At 42.3% G+C, this 18,044-nt stretch overlaps 1 protein-coding gene across 1 annotated transcript in view; it reads left to right on the plus strand.

Annotated features, from left to right (window-relative positions):
- The window catches only part of CTNND2 (catenin delta 2), a 1,052,580-nt gene that overhangs the window by 1,006,099 nt on the left and 28,437 nt on the right, over positions 1 to 18,044 (plus strand). The window contains exon 19 of the mRNA XM_061129708.1: positions 4,419 to 4,503. Coding sequence (XP_060985691.1) covers positions 4,419 to 4,503 — 85 coding nt within the window. The remainder of the gene's footprint in view (positions 1 to 4,418; positions 4,504 to 18,044) is intronic.

Here is an 18,044-nt window from a genome sequence, read left to right on the forward strand (position 1 = left end):
GGCTTCCCTGTCCTTGACTGTCTCCCAGACTCATGTCCATTGAGTCGATGATGCCATCCAACCATCTCATCCTCTGTCATCCCCTTCTCCTCCTGCCTTCAGTCTTTCCCAGCATCAGGGTCTTCTCCAGTGAGTTGGCTCTTCGCATCAGGTGACCAAAGTATTGGAGCTTCAGCTTCAACATCAGTCCTTCCAGTGAATATTCAGGACTGATTTCTTTTAAGATTGATGGGTTGGATCTCCTTGAAGTTCAAGGGACTCTCAAGAGTCTTCTCCAACACTACAGTTCAGAAGCACCAATTGTTCAGTGCTCAGCCTTCTTTATGGTCCAGCTCTCACATCTGTACGTGATTCATGGAAAAACTGTAGCTTTGAGTAATACTTGTATAACTTTGGGTATTTTTGCATAACTGAATTTTTTTTTAAATACACTAGGAAGAATAAGTAGTATATTAGATGATACAGAAGAATGAAATGGCAAACTGGAAGACGGTAGTGGAAATCAACCAAGCTAAACAAATAAAATATTTTTAAACAAGTATAGTTTAAGATACCTTTAGGACAACATTAAGCATACTAATATTGGCATTGTAGGGGTACAGAAGGAAAAGAGAAAGAAAGGGGCAGAGAATTTATTCAAAGTAATAGTATTAATAGCTGAAAACTTCTTCAACCTGGGGAAGAAAACAGACATCCAGGTCCAGGAAGTACAGTGAGTCCCAAACAAGGTGAACCCAAAGAAGTCCTCACCAAGACACAGTGTAATTAAGATGGCAAAAACTAGAGATAAAGACAGAATTTTAAAAGCAGCAAGAGAAAAGGAATTAAGTATGCACAGGGGAACTCCAATAAGTCTCTCAGCTGATATTGCAGGCCAGAAGAGAGTGGCAAAAATAAGCAAAGGGAACCTAATTAAACTTAAAAGCTTTTGCACAGTGAAGGAATCCATCAACAAAGTGAAAAGACAGCCTACTGAATGGGAAAAAAATATTCACAAATGATATAACCAGCAAGAGGTTAATATCCAAGATGCATATATATATATATATATATATATATAATTATATATATATCATACAATTCAATAAACAACCCAATTAAAATTAGGCAGAAGACTGAAAAGGCATTTTTCTCCCCAAAGAAGACTTACAGATGGCCAACAGGCACATGAAAAGGTGCTCAACATCACTCACTAGTCATCAGGGAAATGCAAATCAAAACTACAATGAGATATCACCTCACAGCTGTCAGAATGGCTATTAAAAAGGACAAAAGTAGTAAGTGTTGGCAAAGATGTGAAGAAAAGGGGACTCTTGTACACTGTTGGTGGGGATATAAATTGGTACAGCCATTATAGAAAACAGTATGGAGGGTCCTCAAAAAATTAAAAATTGAACCACCATATGATCCAGCAGTTCCAGTTCTATATAGTTTTCTAAAGAAAAAAGAAAGACACTGATTGGAAAAAGTATATGAACTTCAGTGTTCATTGTAGCATTATTTATTACAATTTCCTTCTCTAGGGGATCTTCCCAACCCAGGGCTTGAACCCGGGTCTCCCACATTACAGGCAGATGCTTTACCATCTGAGCCACCAGGGAAGCATATTTATTGTAATATATATGTACATATTGTATATATACATGTAATAAATATATTATTTACTACAATATGTGTGTGTGTGTGTGTATATATATATATATATATATACACATACATATACACAAGAGAATATTACTTGGCCATAAAAAAGAATAAAATATTGTCATTTTCAACAGTATAAATGGACCTAGAAGCTATTATACTAAGTGAAATAAGTTAGAGAAATACAAATACCATATGATTTCACTTGTATGTGAAATCTGAAAAACAAAACAGAAGAACAAACATAACCAAATAGGAACAGACTCACAGATGCAGAGAACAAACAGGCAGCTGTCAGAGGAGGGAGGGATGGGGCGATGAGTGAAATGGGTGAGGGAGATTAGAAGATATGAAATTCCGGTGGCAAAATAAATGAACCGTAGGGAGGAAATACACAGCAGGGGGAATATAGTCAATAATATTGTAATATTTACAATAAATATTGTAATTTGTGTAGTGCCAGATGGTAAATAGAATAACCATAGTGGTTATTTTGCAATGCATACAGCTAGCTATCAGACCACCAGCAGCTAACAGAGTATTGTAGGTCAATAATAATTCAATTTTTAAAAAAAAGAATAAAGTATACCTGTATATATATCGATGAAAAGATCTACAATTCTCTGTCAAAAGAATTCAATATATTTAGAGCATGATACTAGTGTAAATGTGAAATCATTTAGCCACTGTCCATTTTAGGTAAAGAAAATATGTATTTTGCTTAAATATTGCTCATCTCATAGAGAAAAAACTTTGAAATTTACAAGAGAACTATATGTTTTCTTTTAAAAGTACACAATATTAGCTAAGACATTTTCAAACACAGCCAAAGTTGAATTCCACTTCAGCAATAATAATAGGAAGAGTGACTGTTCCGGTTTCCAGTAAGTAAATGGATGAAGAAACTTAAACGTAGTTGTTCTACATTGCACACCTGAAGATCCAGGAAAATAGCAGACACTTAATTGATCACGTATTAAGGTCCCATCATTTCATTACAAAATACAAGTCCTTGCTTCCCAGGTGGCACTAGTGGTAAAGAACCCGCCTGCCAATCCAGGTAGACATAAGAGATGTGGGTTCAATCCCAGGGTCAGGAAGATCCCCTGGAAGACGGCACGGCAACCCACTCCAGTATTCTTGCCTAGAGAAGGCAGGCAGGCTATAGTCCATAGGGTTGCAAAGAGTTGGACACCACTGAATTGACTTAGCATGCACACATCCATTTACTCTGGCTCTCAAGTCCAAGCTCAACTCGATCCCGTCTCACCATCTGCTCACCTTCCATTTTAAAGACTATTTTATGTTAAAAGCAGTTTTGATCTCAATTCATATGTTCTCTTTGGGGAAACTTCAGGGGTCAGCTTCAGGGGTGGACTTAACATTGGTGTCCTCATGTGTGATTACAACCTGCCCAACTCCAGGGGTCCCCGCATAAACCAAGGGTCAGCCAGCTATGATCCAAATCCCACTGTCCACCCTTTCTTGTAAATAGCACTTGATTGGAACACAGCCACTTCCATTCGTTTGTGTATTCTTTATGACTTCTCTTGTCCTGCAATGGCAACCGAGATCATATGGCCCACAAATCAAAGGATATTTGATAGCTGACCCTTTATAGCAAAAGTGTGACAGCCCTTGAGATCAGGCACAATGCCATGTCAGCCACTCAGGTCATGAGACTGGTTGTGGACTCAGCCCATTGGAGCAAAGAACTCACAGGTAGTTAGCAGGGCCCTCGCCACTCAAAGTGATTTCCAAGAATCGGATCGAATTGAATCAACACAGATGTCCTGACCTAGAGTCTGATCTGAGATGCAGGTTGGCACCGAACCAATATTTAGCGATAGATTCATAAGGATTTCAAAGCCGTGACTCGAAAAAAAATGGTAAGAACCGCTAGTCCCAAGGTTTACGTGACCTTAGTTTCTCACTGTGGTCTGGAGGACAGAACGGGAATTGTATGAGGGGCTTTGTTTATAGTCTTTTATCCGTGCTCGTTCCTCCACACAAACGCAGGAGAGCCCGTGTGCCGGTGTGTGCAGAGGTCATCTCCGTGCCAACCACCGGTGCTTGGCTTCCTCAGCAAACGGAAGCAGTTCCCTGAACCCCTCAGGCAGGAGAGCAAACACTATACAAGCTCTTACGCTTCAGCTGAGAAAATGAGTATCTTTTTTTTCTGCTTACTCCTTGCTTGCGCTCAGTCATGTCCAACTCTTTGCGACCCTTTCCACTGCCTGCCAGGCTCCTCTGTCCATGGGATTTCCCAGGCAAGAACACTGGAGTGGGTTATCACTTCCTCCCTCAGGGGATCTTCCTAACCCAAGGATCAAACCCAAGTCTCCTGTGTCTCCTGCATTGTATGTGGATTCTTTACCCACTGAGCCATCTACACAGGTTAGACAACACAGCTATTAAAACCCCTTAATCTTGCCTTTCCTGGTCAAGATTCTTTCTGTTCCATTTCCTAGTCCAGCGCTGAACCTGCATTCTGACTCAATGCACTGCTCTTGGGTTGGCATTGTGAAAATTCTTTGCCAAATTGCAAGGCCTTCCTCCCCCCACCCTGACGCTACCCCCTGCCATGGGTGTTGGGGGAAGAATGAGGTTGGACACTGGTGACATGCATCCCTTGCACTGTCCAGACTGGAGAAAGAAGAGAGCCAGAAAAGCCATGAGGCTTTTATTCTCTTTATTCTTGCTGTTTCCTGCCAAATCATTTGAAGCCCAGCTATCCCGCTCACTGCTTGTGTGTCCTGTCTTTTCTTTATCAGACACTCTCCAAAGGTGGTCAAGGCGGCATCTCAGGTCCTCAACAGCATGTGGCAGTACCGAGATCTGAGGAGTCTCTACAAAAAGGTAAGGTTTGCTTTACCTGCTTGGCTCATAAGCTGCACACAGACCCTGAGGCTAAAGACAATATTTGGTCATAACAAGATGTGTCATAGATATGAAGGAACCTTGTCTGAGAGTTTGAGCAATTGAAACACAAGTGAAACAAGAGAATCAGTGAAGAAGCAAAAAAAAAAAAAAAAAAAGGTTGCTAACTGTCCCCTGAATATATGCTAAGATCCGTGAACTTTCTGCATTGGACAGACCTATAGCCATAGAGTCTTACCTTCAAGAAAATAAGCTTGTTTCTGAGCTCCTATATTGTATAAGAGACTAAAAAGCAATGAACTGAGGGATTTTGCACACACTCTCACACACAAAAGCATCAACAAGTGCCAATAAATAACTGAAGTCATTGTGGAGAGGAGACAGAAAGAAAAAAGGTAAAAGGCAGTTCAGGAGGCTGAGAAGTCTTGCAACCTAAGAAACTGAGTAGAGACCCACATTCCACATCCAAGACGCTGACCGGTTCACATGCAAGGTGAAGGGCTGATAATCCCAATGATGGCCGTAGATCGTAGGAAGAGGCTGGGTGTTTGCTCAGGAGACTCCCCGGAGGCAGGCAGAAATTTATATCATACATTTCAAAGGGGACTTCCTCCCCAAAATAGTTTAGAAACATAACCTTAAGCAAAAAGGTCACATCTAGAAATTTTGATTATATTCTTTCCCAAATGTTCGTCAACGAAGGGTGCACAACTTTGCTTTTTTGGTTAGGAGGAGAGTTCTTTAACAGTGTCCCCCAGAAGTTACTGTTTTGTTGTTATCAGACAGCATATGTGAGTTGTTTCAATGATCAGGGCTCTCAGGATAGATTTGAGTTAACAAATGGGGCAGAGAACATCATTGATAGATAGGCAGGGAGAACCACATAGACATTGGTCTCCATAGGGATTCAGAAAGTGTCAACACGGTTTCATCATCAACGTCCCAGAGCCCCTCCTTGCCTCCCCTGGCAGCCTGCATGGAGGAGAGGGAAGCCAAGAATCACTGCCTCGTTGGTCCCCAGCATCCCAGTCTTTGGATGGGAGGTGGGGCCACAGCAAGAGGCTCAAGAGGGTGAAAGGGAGTGAGATCCATCTTGCCAGAGGGAAAATCGGTCTTTTTCTAAGCCTGTGGGATAAAGTTAAATATTTAATGACTGACTTTACTAAGTTAGAGTCTATTTCTAGATTTCTCCAAGATCTTCCTATTTCCCGTAAGCTCATTGCTTTGTACTTCAGTTTAAAGTTTAGCTCATCAACTAATAAAAATAAATGAAAAAAAAATAATAAAGTTTAGCTCATATATTTCAGAAATCTCTTTCAAGATTTTTCTGTTCCTTAAGAGGAATATGTTTAGGCTGAAATATTTCAGAAGTGTTCTTGATTAATGATATCCTTTCCTAAATATCTTGCTATTTGGCTAAAGTGTTTTGAGTTCTCTTCTGTCTGTTTTGTTTGAAATGCACATCCCTTGGTTCCTTCCGGGACTCTTTCAGAAGTCAAATGAATTCCCTCCAGGGACGGGATCATTTGGTTAAACAGGCTGCCAGACACAGAGAACACACTATAAGTTAGAAAAGAACTGGTCGTTCTGAATCAGTGGCTCCAGAAGTTCAATGAAATATTACTGCCTCAAATAAACTCCACTTTCACTGAATTCCAGCCATTTCTTTGCTGAAATACACCTTCTTATACTTCTGTGCATTGAAGGGAAACGGCTTTCAGAGACTTCACAAGTTATTTGTTGAATCGTAGTATGAGTTTTCCATTTTAGTTTTTTCTGTGTTGGTAGTAGGGTTCAGAAAGTGTAATTGTCTTTCACTTGCCATGAGGGAAAAAAAAAAATAAGAGTATGTTGTCAGAAATTTAATGGAGCTAAAACTCAAGAGCTAAAGAGGGTTTAAAATGTGTCTTAATTGTGAGGAGACTCAAGAAAGACAGGCTGGAGAAGCTGAAGGTGATGTTTTCAATTGACCCATGATTTTAAAATATTGAGAAAATGCTGTTGTTCTTAATGATTTCCAAATTGTGCAGCTGCGAAATGAAATGAGGACTGTGTGCTCAGTACAAGTGCTACAATGGCAAAGCTCAAAATTCACACAAGCTTTTCTTTTTGAAAGGTCCTATGGTGAGAAAATCCAAATTCATTTGTCCTTATGAATTGTTTTTAATCAGTGAGGCAATAGATTTCTATTTTGTTCTTCACTGACAGTTGAGAGATCATTTTCTAAAGGTCTGATTCATATCTATAATTATTCATGCTTCTAATCTGTTTATTAAATACCTATTATAGGCTTAGGAAAAGAAGAATTCCAAAGAAAACGTGACATGTAGAGCAGCTATTGTGGATGAAAGTGATTGGCAACTGCATTAGGTTCAGAGTTATATATTATGGATTTACTGGATAAATTAAGAGCAAGAAAATTACAGAGCAAAATCTTGAAGAATCTATAGAGTTTGCATGAATTAGGAGATAAGAGGAAAAGAACGTTATGGGCAAGAGGAAAAAACGTGAGTAGATAGATGTAAATTGAAATAACAATGGCATATCTATGGAACAGAATTAAAGGTCCACCTGTCATTGGCTTATTTCCTCCTTAGGACCCAAGCACAGAGGTCGGAACCACATTTCATTACCTCAACTACTTTATTTCACTTAGAGATCCATTTAATAAATCAGAATATTCTTTTGGCTGGGTGTGTTGACCACATTATGTTGGAACCCAGACACATTGTGAGCCAAAACCGATTTGCATCATCCAGACCTTCAACTTCAGTGAGGCCTGGACTTCTGACTTTTCTCTCCTAAGGGAAAAGAAACAGAAGAATGTTATCACACAAAGGCTAAATAATGCATCACCTTAAAAAAAAAAAATCCTTAAGATTGGATAACCATAAAGAGAAGTTTCGAGTATCTTTATCATCTGTATTTGTGCAGATGATGTTTCCTGAAAGGAAAGAAGGTGAGCCCTGGAGCAGACTTGATAGAGGGCTGAACGAAAAGCAGGCAATCAAAAGTTCTTGACTTTTTGAACACTGGTACTTAAAAAATTGAGGTCAGTGACTGACAGCGTGATTATGTTTGGCAATGGTAGGGTTTGTTGGGACAACTGGTTTTCAGAGAAAGGAGATAAATTTGGGGGGGGGGGGATGGGGACATAGAATTATAAAATTGCAGAAAGCATTTCTTATAAACCCTTATATAATACCTTAATCTTATGCACATCTCAAAAAAAAAAAAGAAAAACATAGTTGTATTGTTTGGGATACAAGCTAAGTTACTCTTAACAGGAAGACTCAAAACTTCAGAAACACAAGCTAAACAAGTATCCCTTTCTGTCATGGGCCTGTACCTGGTTAGGCAGATGGCCCAGAGTCAGCAGTGACCCTGGGACCTGTCTTGTGATCCTGCCGTGTACTAGGGTATCATCATTGCGTGTGTGTACCAAGCTCCCTCACTGAGCTCTTCCCCTCTCACTGCAGCCCGTAGGAAAAGTGAGGGCAAGTGATGTTCTCTGAAGCATGTGATGCAAAAGGGACCAACCTTCTGCTTCCGTGCCATGATCAAGAACTCAATCATGTGGCCACAGCCATGTTACCCGGCTATGAGGGAGGGCAGGAAAAGTGAGCCACCAAGAGCCCTGCTAAAGCTTGGTGGCAGGAGGAGGGAGTTATTTTACTAAAAGAAAGAAGGTGTCATATCAGCTCCAGGAGTCATTTGCTTTTGTTCAAATGTCAGGCTGGCCAAAAAGTTCATTCTGATTTTTCCGTAACGTTGTGTAGAAAACCCAAACAAACTTCCTGGCTAACCAAGTATCTTAACTCTCCACTGCAAATCACTCCCTAAGGGGGCATATTATTCCATTTTTGGGTGGCTATGATTTTTCAGAACTCTTATATGAAGGAAAAATCTCCATATGTGTGTTATCTGTCCTCCAACGCTGTACTGAAAAGTCTACTTTCTCTTCTCTAGGATAGCCTTCCTGTTTTTGAAGCCAGCCATCATGTCTCCACAAGGTCATCCCTTTTCAGTTGTAGGGATAGCAACATTTATTATTATCATTACAGCTGTCGACAGAAAAAAAAAAAAAAGCAAAATCTAAAAATTGAAAGTTACATTTTCATCACTGTGCAAAACTTAGAACTTAAGGCCAGGACACAGCATCAGGGCAGCCCCCGTTGTCAAGTAGAGAGAGAGACAGTTTTTCCGGTGTTCAGCTTGTAATACTTAGGCTCATTATTTTGCTCTAAGAATTGCAAAGAGATCCAGAAAGAACAGCATCTACTCAGCCACTCTATGAGCAAAGTCCTTTGTTCATAAATGCAGGGATCAGATCAAAGACAGATCAGATATCAGAATCAAACTCTGCTGATGGTCACCCAGGTTGGAAACCAGACTCATTCTCCCCCACAAATAGTCATGGCCCCATGTTTCTGTAGTTGTGCTCCTGTGGGGTCCCTCACTCTCCTACCCCTCCCCAGCACCCCTTGACCCTCCCATGCCTCCCCTCCCCGCTCCCCCCCAAACCCTCCCACCCTTACCCCTTGGGATCTTGCACGGTGAGCTTCTGTCTCAAAGAATGCCAAACCACCTGTGCTTGAAAACTTGAAGCCAAACAAGGTAGTGTTTCTGTGGATAGAGATACCGTCTTCACTGTTGCCGTCTGGATGAGAGAAGCGAAGCATAAAGCTAATCTTTAAATGTCCTTCCTTTTATTGTCGGGAAGACAGACTCTCAGGCCTCAGGTACCATTCAGCCAGTGAATAATGAGCTTTGATGGGAGTGAAGTCATGCCCTTCACGGCCTGAGTCACTCAGGACTCTCTTTTCCTACTGCTGTGGGATTCATTTCATTGGTCCTGCCACTGTTGCACTCACAAAACGAGAAATCAATAAGTAATTATGGATAGGGAAGGGATGCCTGCAGATTTCCTCAAATGACCAAACCACAGCGGGTGGGCAGGTGGACACAGCGCTCGCGGTGTCTTTTGCTGCTTCCAGGAAACTGGCCTCTGTACCTCGAAGAGTCAGTGGTCCTGATCGCTGTGAACTGAAGTCACGGTTCACAGTTCACATCCCTCATCACCCTCACTTGCTGGACATCTGAAAATCAATACTGGATTGCAGTAAGAGCAAGAAAGATATTTTGAAATATTGTCCAGGAAAACACACAAGATGATCAAAATTCAAGATTTTGATCTCAAAGCTTTGCAGCAAGAGGAGCAAGAAATACTTTTATACTTGCTGTAGCATGTTGCCATTCTGAGAATGAATAGATGTTTTTCCTTGGCGAGTATTTAAGATGGTGATGGAAGAGCAGTACATCCTCTATAGAAATAAATGACTGGATGTAGAGCTGTCATTCTATCAAGGAAATTGCCCACCAGGAATTTATTCATCTTTCTACTGTACTGGAAAATTCTTCACCAAGAAATGACTGGAAGCACATGAAAACTTTTGATCAGAATCTTCTTTCTTGCATTTTTTAACTACTTAATTTTTTAAATTAATTTTTTATTGAAGGCTAATTGCTTTACAGAATTTTGTTGCTTTCTCTCAAACCTCAGCATGAATCAGCCACAGGTATACACGTATCACCTCCCTTTTGAACCCCCCTCCCATCTCCCTCCCCATCCCACCCCCCTAGGTTGATATCAAGCCCCTGTTTGAGTTTCCTGAACCACACAGCAAATTCCCGTTGACTATCTATTTTACATATGGTAATATAATTTTCCATAATTGGAGGAAAATTGCTTTACAATGTTGTGTTGGTTTCTGCCCTACGACAACGTGAATCAGCCATAATTATGGTCATACTCTTAAATAATCTGAATGCTGTGTCCTCCAGATTTACAAGTGTAGCTCGAGTTCCTTTCTAAATCACTGCACATCAAGCTCGGGTAGGAAACACAGAGGCTGAGGTTAAACTCAGTAGTGATGCTGTCTCCTCCATAAATCTGGGCGTTTGCGTGTTGATTTTTGTATCGACAATTAAGGCCCTCCTCATGAGGTCCGCTGACCTCTCGGAGACCATTCTCAGACACTCATCATATGATATCTGTCCAAAAACAAAGGCACAAATGGGAACAGAAGCAAAAATCAATTGTGCAGAAGTGGAAATCGATGCACATGGCAGCTGCTAAACAAGAAGTGACTAAGTTAGAGCTGCTGTGGGGCTGGACCTCCCAGCTGGGGAAATTCTACCCGAGCAGCGTCTAAGTTCAGTGTTTCCTTTCTGCCTCTGCTCTCCCAGGCGGCTTTACCGTAGCATTTTAAATCAGAACTTCCAAAAGTACCCCCAGAGACAAAAGCAGGGAAAAAGGATTGAATTGGGAACTAGAAAACTCACTAAACTTTTCTTTTTTTGGCACTGTAGTTGATTTTCAGTGTTGTGTTAGTTTCAGGGGCACAGCAGTGATTCAGTTACATGTACATATACTGTTGTTTGGTCTCCAAGTCTTGTCCAACTCTTTTGCGACCCCCATGGACTGTAGCACCACCAAGATAGGCTCCTCGGTCCATGGGATTCTCCAGGCAAGAATACTGGAGTGGGTTGCCATGCCCTCCTCCAGGGGATCTTCCCAACGCAAAGACTGAACCCACGGCTCCTGCAGCTCCTTCATTGCAGGTAGATTCTTTACCACTCAGATGGTAAAGGATGCGCCTGCAATGTGGGAGACCTGGGTTTGATCCCTGGGTCAGGAAGATCCCCTAGAGAAAGGAATGGCAACCCACTCCAGTATTTTGAGGGCTTCCCTGGTGGCTCAGGTGGTTTAAAAAAAAAAAAAAAAAAATCTTCCTGCAATGCAGAATTCCATGGACAGAGGAGCCTGGTGAGCTACAGTCTGTGGGACTGCAAATAGTTGGACACAACTGAATGACTTTCACTTTCATATTCTAATTTAGATTCTTTTCCATTATAGGTTATTATAAGACACTGAACACCGTTCCCTGTGTTATACAATAGGACCTTACTTTGTTATTTGTCTACTTTTCTATTTAACAGTGTGTATCCATTAATTTCAAACTTCTAATTTATTCCCCCCATTTCTCCTTTGGTGGCCACAAATTTGTTTTCCATGTCTGTGAGTCTATTTCTGCTTTGTAAATAAGTTCATTTGTATCATTTTTTAAGATTCCATCTGTAAGTGATACCATATTTGTCTTCCTCTGTCTAACTGACTTCACTTAGTATGAGATTCTCTGGGTCCATCCATATTGCTGCAAATGGCATTGTTTCCTTCTTTTTAGGGCTGGTCTATATTCCCTGTGGGTTTCTCAGGTGGCTCAGCAGTAAAGAATCCACCTACCAGCGCAGGAGTTGCCGCTTTGATCTCTGGGTCAGGACGATCCCCTGGAGAAGTAAATGGCAACCCACTCCAGTATTGTTGCCTGGGAAATCCCATGGACAGAGGAGCCTGGCACGCTACAGTCCCTGGGGTCACAAAGAGTCAGAAAAGACTTAATGACTAAACAACAACAAATATTCTTTGTGTATATGCACCACATCTTTTTTTATGCATGCATCAGTTGATGGACACTTAGGTTTCTTTCATTTCTTGGCTACTGTGAATAGTGACACTGTGAACTATAGGGTACATGTCCCTTTTTGAATTAGGAAAAAAGCTAAGTTTAATGTAAATCTACCACCATTCTTGTTACTTTGGGCAACACACTCAAGGTCACCCTTCCTTATCCCCGTAGATGGGATGAGCTACGTCTAACAGCGCTTGCATTTGCTTGGGGAGAAAGGACGTGATCAGTTTCTTGTCTCTTCCTCCCTCACCTACTCCCCCCTCATAAGCTGTTCCTTCCTGTGTCCCAGGGCCCCACACCCCCACCCTCCTCCCAGGCTCTGCCAGGAAAGGGGGATCAGCAGAGAGGAGAGAAACCCTGGCCCACACAGTTGTACCCTGGCCTTGGTACACCCAGCCTACAACAGATGCCCGGGTGCTGGCTCCTTCTCTCATGAGGACAGTGGTGTGGTTTGCTCATGCGTGCATGCTTAGTCGCTTTAGTCATGTCCGACTTTTGCAACCCTATGGACCGTAGCCTGCCAGGCTGCTCTGTCCATGGGATTCTCCAGGCAGGCATACTGGAGTGTGTTGCTATGCCCTCCTCCAGGGGATCTTCCCGACCCAGGGATCGAATCTGCATCTCTCATGTCTCATGCATCGCAGGCGGACTCGCCTGCATTGCAGGGTTGGTATTTAAATACCAAACTCCAACTGAGGACTGCTGGCCTGGACCTGACCTCTTTGAGCTAACTGCTGCAGGCTCTCCATGCACCTAAGGCTTCCACTACCCTGCACTGAGACCGGAGTGGATACATATTTTCCACCCTGTAGCTTAGTTAGTGTGGGAATTCCTGTTTATGAAGAATATACTTTATGAATATAAAATTTCCTACAGGCCTCGAAGGGGGCTCATGCAGTGGACCATCCTGAAACCTAAGCTTCTTGAGCTCCATGGTTGGTCCACCTCTGGCACTGAGTCTGTGCTTCACCCTGATCATGGTAATTCCTACAACCCCCAAACTCCAGAGAGCCTGTGGCCAGGCAAAATAAGGAGCTCAGTTCCCAGGCTTCAGGAGACAGGGGATGGGAAATGCCCAGCCCATCAACTGCCTTCAAGGAAGCCCTTGCCACCAACGTTCTCCACTCACTAGCCCATCAACTGCCTTCAAGGAAGCCCTTGCCACCAACGTTCTCCACTCACTAGTGAATTCTTAGCCTAATCTTACGTAATCTGGAGGTGGGGCATATGTTAATACTGCAGAGCCTTATTTTATCCTCCACGTTCACAAGGATGAATGGATGATCTAATTCTTTACTTTGGGAATATATGGGGAACAATGGGGCATCTATTGTTCCCTGCTTTGGGACCTTAGCCAAAAACACAGGCAATGAAAGAAAATTATGTTAACATCCTGTCACAGTACCTTGTTGCAGCTATTTAATCATCTAAAGTTGTCCTCAGGTCTAATCGGTTGTGTCTCGCACCCCAAATAACCATGGCTTACAGCAGTTAGAAATTAATCTCCTCTGTGAGTTTCCTATTGCTGCATTAACAGATTACAACAGACTCAGTGGCTTAAACACAAATTCATGATCTGAACAGTTCTTGAGGGCAGAAGTGCAAAGTAGGTTTCACTGAGCTGAAATCAAAGTGTTGGATCTGCAGTGAGTAAAAGTGGAGCTCTGGGGAACTCCCGCAGCTGGGGTTGGGGACAAAAAGAAGAGGAGCCAAGAAGGGGGATTTGACCCCTTTCTTCTGTCATCCCTGCCCGGTTAGCACAGTGTCCTATGCCTGCCTCACCTGCTTCTCCCTGTCATCTCCTTAAGTCTGGAGCTGAGATTTTCAGCATTGTTACTTTGTTGTCAGTCAGTCGTTAAGTCATCTCTGACTCTCTGAAACCCCATGGATTGCAGCACGCCAGGCTTCCCTGTTCTTCACCATCTCCCGGAGCTTGCTCAAACTCATATCCATTGAATTAGTGATGCCACCCAACCATCTTATCCTCTGTCGTCTCCTTCTCCTCCTGCCCTCAATCTTTCCCAGCATCAGGGTCTTTTTTAATGAGTCAGGTCTTCACATCAGGTGGCCAAAGTATTGGAGCTTCAGCTTCAGCATCAGTCCTTCCAATGAATAGTCAGGGTTGATTTCCTTCAGGATGGACTGGTTGGATCTCCTTGGGGTCCAAGGGTCAGCGTGGCAGCCATTAATGAGGGGTTGGCTATTGAACGTTCGAAATATGATTAGTCCTCTTTGAGATATGCTCTAGGCTCCGTGGTAAAGAATTGCCTGCCAATGCAGGAGACTCGAGTTCAATCCCTGGGTCAAGAAGATCCCCTGGAGGAGGCCATGGCAATCCACTCCAGTATTCTTGCCTGGGAAGTCCCAGGGACATAGGAGCCCGACCGGCCACAGTCCATGGAGTCACAAAAGAGTCAGACTTGACTTAGCAACTAAACAACCCAACAATAGCAATAAACATAAAACACAAACCAGATCTCAAAGACTTAGCTTACTTTTTTTTTTAACTATGGTCATGTTGATTGTGTTAAAAGATATTTTAGATATATGGGATTAGATAAATATAATATTAGAGTTAAAAAAAAAAAACTGTTGGTCCTGGATGCCCCCCCTCCTGAAGCCACCTAGAGAATCCATTTCCTTGCCTTTTCCAGCTTATGGAGGCTGCCGCTCCCTTTGGCCATTTGCCCCCTTCCTCCATCGTCTAAGCAGGCAGCTTGGCTTCTTTGATTTTCTGTCTCTGCTTCTGTGGTCACATCACCTTCTCTGAATGCCCCCATCCTGTATCTCTCTTTGAAGACCCTTGTGGCTGCATTGGGCCCACTTGGATAATTCAGTGTAATCTCCCTCCTTCAAGAGCTTTAACTTCACCACACCTGCAGAGTCGCTTTGCTACATAAGAAGCCTATCACAGGTTCTAGGTAAGTAGGATGTGTGTGTATCTTTGGTGAGGGAAGCATATTATTTAGCCAATCACACCCTGTCATGCTAGAGTCTAATTGTCCGGATCTGGTATCACACCTCTCAGACCAGGGTTTTGGCTCCTTCAAACTCTGTGATCACCATCTCTGGAGGGTTGCCCTCACCTGCGTTCTCCTCCTTGACCTCAACCTGTCCACATTCCAGTGTAAGAGGGTGGGGAAAGGCATTCTTTTTTTTTTTTTTAAAGTGGGGGTGGGGGATGCCTTTGTAAATACTTTCAGAGCTTAGTCACGTGGCCAAATCTCCCAGCAAGGGAGACTGAGAAATGGGTCCAAGTGAAAAACAGTTTCTATTACAAAGCGGAAAAATGAGAGAAAAGTCTACCAAGATGTTTATGCCCAAGAATGTTATGCACATGCTGATGGCAATAGTCCTCTTGATCGCTGTACCCAGTTCTTAATAAAAACCTCGTTTTGAGAGCTCCCACCATGCTTCTGTTTGGTACCAGTTAACTCCCAGTAGTTAACCGTGACATACTTTCTTTGACCAAATTATATCAGTTTCTTCCTAGCTTGTCAAATCTTAGTGATATCGGTTCTTTAGAATTAGTTCAATGGTGATAAATTGAATTCCTAAGATGGATTTACTCAATATTTGCTTTTAAAAGGTGATGTGTGCATGTCAAGTCACTTTATCATGTCTGATTCTTTGCAACCGTATGAACTGTAACCCAACAGGCTCTTCTGTCCGTGGGATTCTCCAAGCAGGCATACTGGAGTGGGTTGCCGTGCCCTCTTCCAGGAGATCTTCCTGAACCAGGGATTAAACATAAGTCTCTTGTGTCTCCTGCATTGTTGGCGGGTTCTTTACCACTAGCGCCACCTGGGGAGCCCTTAAAATATGGTACACACTGTGAAAGACTCTTATCCTTCATATACTGTACCTTTAAGTAGCCAAATCCATTTAAGTGAATTTCATTAGAAGCACCGGAGCTGAAACAAACTAATGAAAGTAACCGGTGTGTCAGGTGGTATTTATTTTTGCATTAAGCTGCAAATACTCCCTTTTGGTCCTTGAAGATTTAGTCTAAATATTTAATTCTAATAGCTTTTGGAATTGTTGATGGAATTAGTCTTAATGACTCTTTTAACAAACAGTTTACCTTAAAAATAGATGGAAGCTTGTTTTATTGTAGTGAAGAGGAACTGTGAGTTTATCCTCAGGGAAAATCTGGCTTGGTCTTCAATCACATAGACTCTGAATAGTCTGTTTCCATTTTTTTTTTTTTTCTCTATAATATCTTTTATTGAAATAAGGAGAATGTTTGTGTAGCTACCACTAATTTGGAATCTTTTCTTTCTCTGCTTCGTGTGATTACATCAACAGGTTTATTCCACTTAAAAAATGACTTGGAAAACTGGCACAATTTAGAGCAATCAAATCTTTCTTAAGTGAGCAATGTCTCAGCTGGTTACCTTTTTCAATGCATAGCAACAATTCAAATTTTAACTCTCATTTAAAAAATAGGTTCCTGATGAAGTGATTGAAATACAAGCTGTAAATGTCCTGGGTTGAATGAGTGGATGAACTTGGGATGCTTAAAAGCTCCAAGGATTTACACCACCCTTTCTTTATATCTCAAGTCACTCATAGCAAATTAGAATTGACAAGTTTTATGCACCAAGAGCCTTCAAGGACAGCTAACACAAAAAAAACCATGTATTTGTTACTTCAGAACTAAAGAGTCTCTCTATGACTACTGAGAAATCCTTGTTTAGATTCCAGCTAAATCTTACTAGATTAAAGAAGTTCCAAAACTGTTTTCAAAGAGAGGAAGAACATATACTGGGCTGACCGTGTCCTCATATCTATTTTGGGTGCCAGTGAATATCCTCAGTGGAAAGAACAACTATTCTCCATTTTCAAGGTTAATTATTTATTGAAGCTTTTGTCCAAGTCAGAGATGTCATTTATCACAAGGAAAGATTTGTTGCTTCTAAATTCTAAGTATAGAAGACAGAACTTCCAAATCTCGCTTTGAAAACAGAACTGCAAGTGGGACGTTCCCCATGTAACTTACCATCACAGCTGTAGATATTCACTAACTTTGTCACTTTCCACCCCATCGTTGTCTAGTCCCTAAAGGGCACCTCTTCCAGAGGTCAGGGATCACAGAAAAAGTAACGTGAAATCCCACGCCCTCTTTGTTTTCTATTTGGAGGATAATTGCTTTACAATGTTGTGTCAGTTCCTGCTGTGCTACACTGCGAATCAGCTGTAAGTATACAGATATATCACACATACATATATCCAAAATCACTGCGGATGGGGCCTGCAGACGTGAAATTAAAAGACACTTGCTCCTGGGAAGAAAAATTATAACCAACCTAGACAGCCTATTAAAAAGCAGAGACATTACTTTGCCAACAAAGGTCCATCTAGTCAGAGCTATGGTTTTCCCAGTAGTCATTATGCATGTGAGAGTTGGACTATAAAGAAAGTTGAGTGCCGAAGAAGTGATGCTTTTGAACTGTGGTGTTGGAGAAGACTCTTGAGAGTCCCTTGGACTGCAAGGAGATCCAACCAGTCCATCCTAAAGATCAGTCTTGGGTGTTCATTGGAAGGACTGATGCTGAAGCTGAAACTCCAGTACTTTGGCCACCTGATGTGAAGAGCTGACTCATTGGAAAAGACCCTGATGCTGGAAAAGATTGAAGGTGGGAGGAGAAGGGATGACAGAGGATGGGATGGCATCACCGACTCGATGGACATGAATTTGAGCAAGCTCCGGGAGTTGGTGATGGACAGGGAGGCCTGGAGTGCTGCAGTCCACGGGGTCGCAAAGAGTCGCAAACGACTGAGTGTCTGAACTGCCTGCCTGCCTGATGCATATCTCCTCTCCCTTCTAAGCCTCCCTCCCACCCCCTCATCCACCCCCTAGGTCACCACAGAGCACCGGGCTGAGTTCCTTGCGCTGTGGAGCAGCTCCCCGCTAGCTCTCCATTTTACCCGTGGTAGTGTATATGTGTCAGTGCTACTCTCCCTGTCCCACCCTCTCCTTCCCAC

Source organism: Dama dama, chromosome 25, assembly GCF_033118175.1.
Source record: "Dama dama isolate Ldn47 chromosome 25, ASM3311817v1, whole genome shotgun sequence".
NCBI lineage: Eukaryota > Metazoa > Chordata > Mammalia > Artiodactyla > Cervidae > Dama > Dama dama.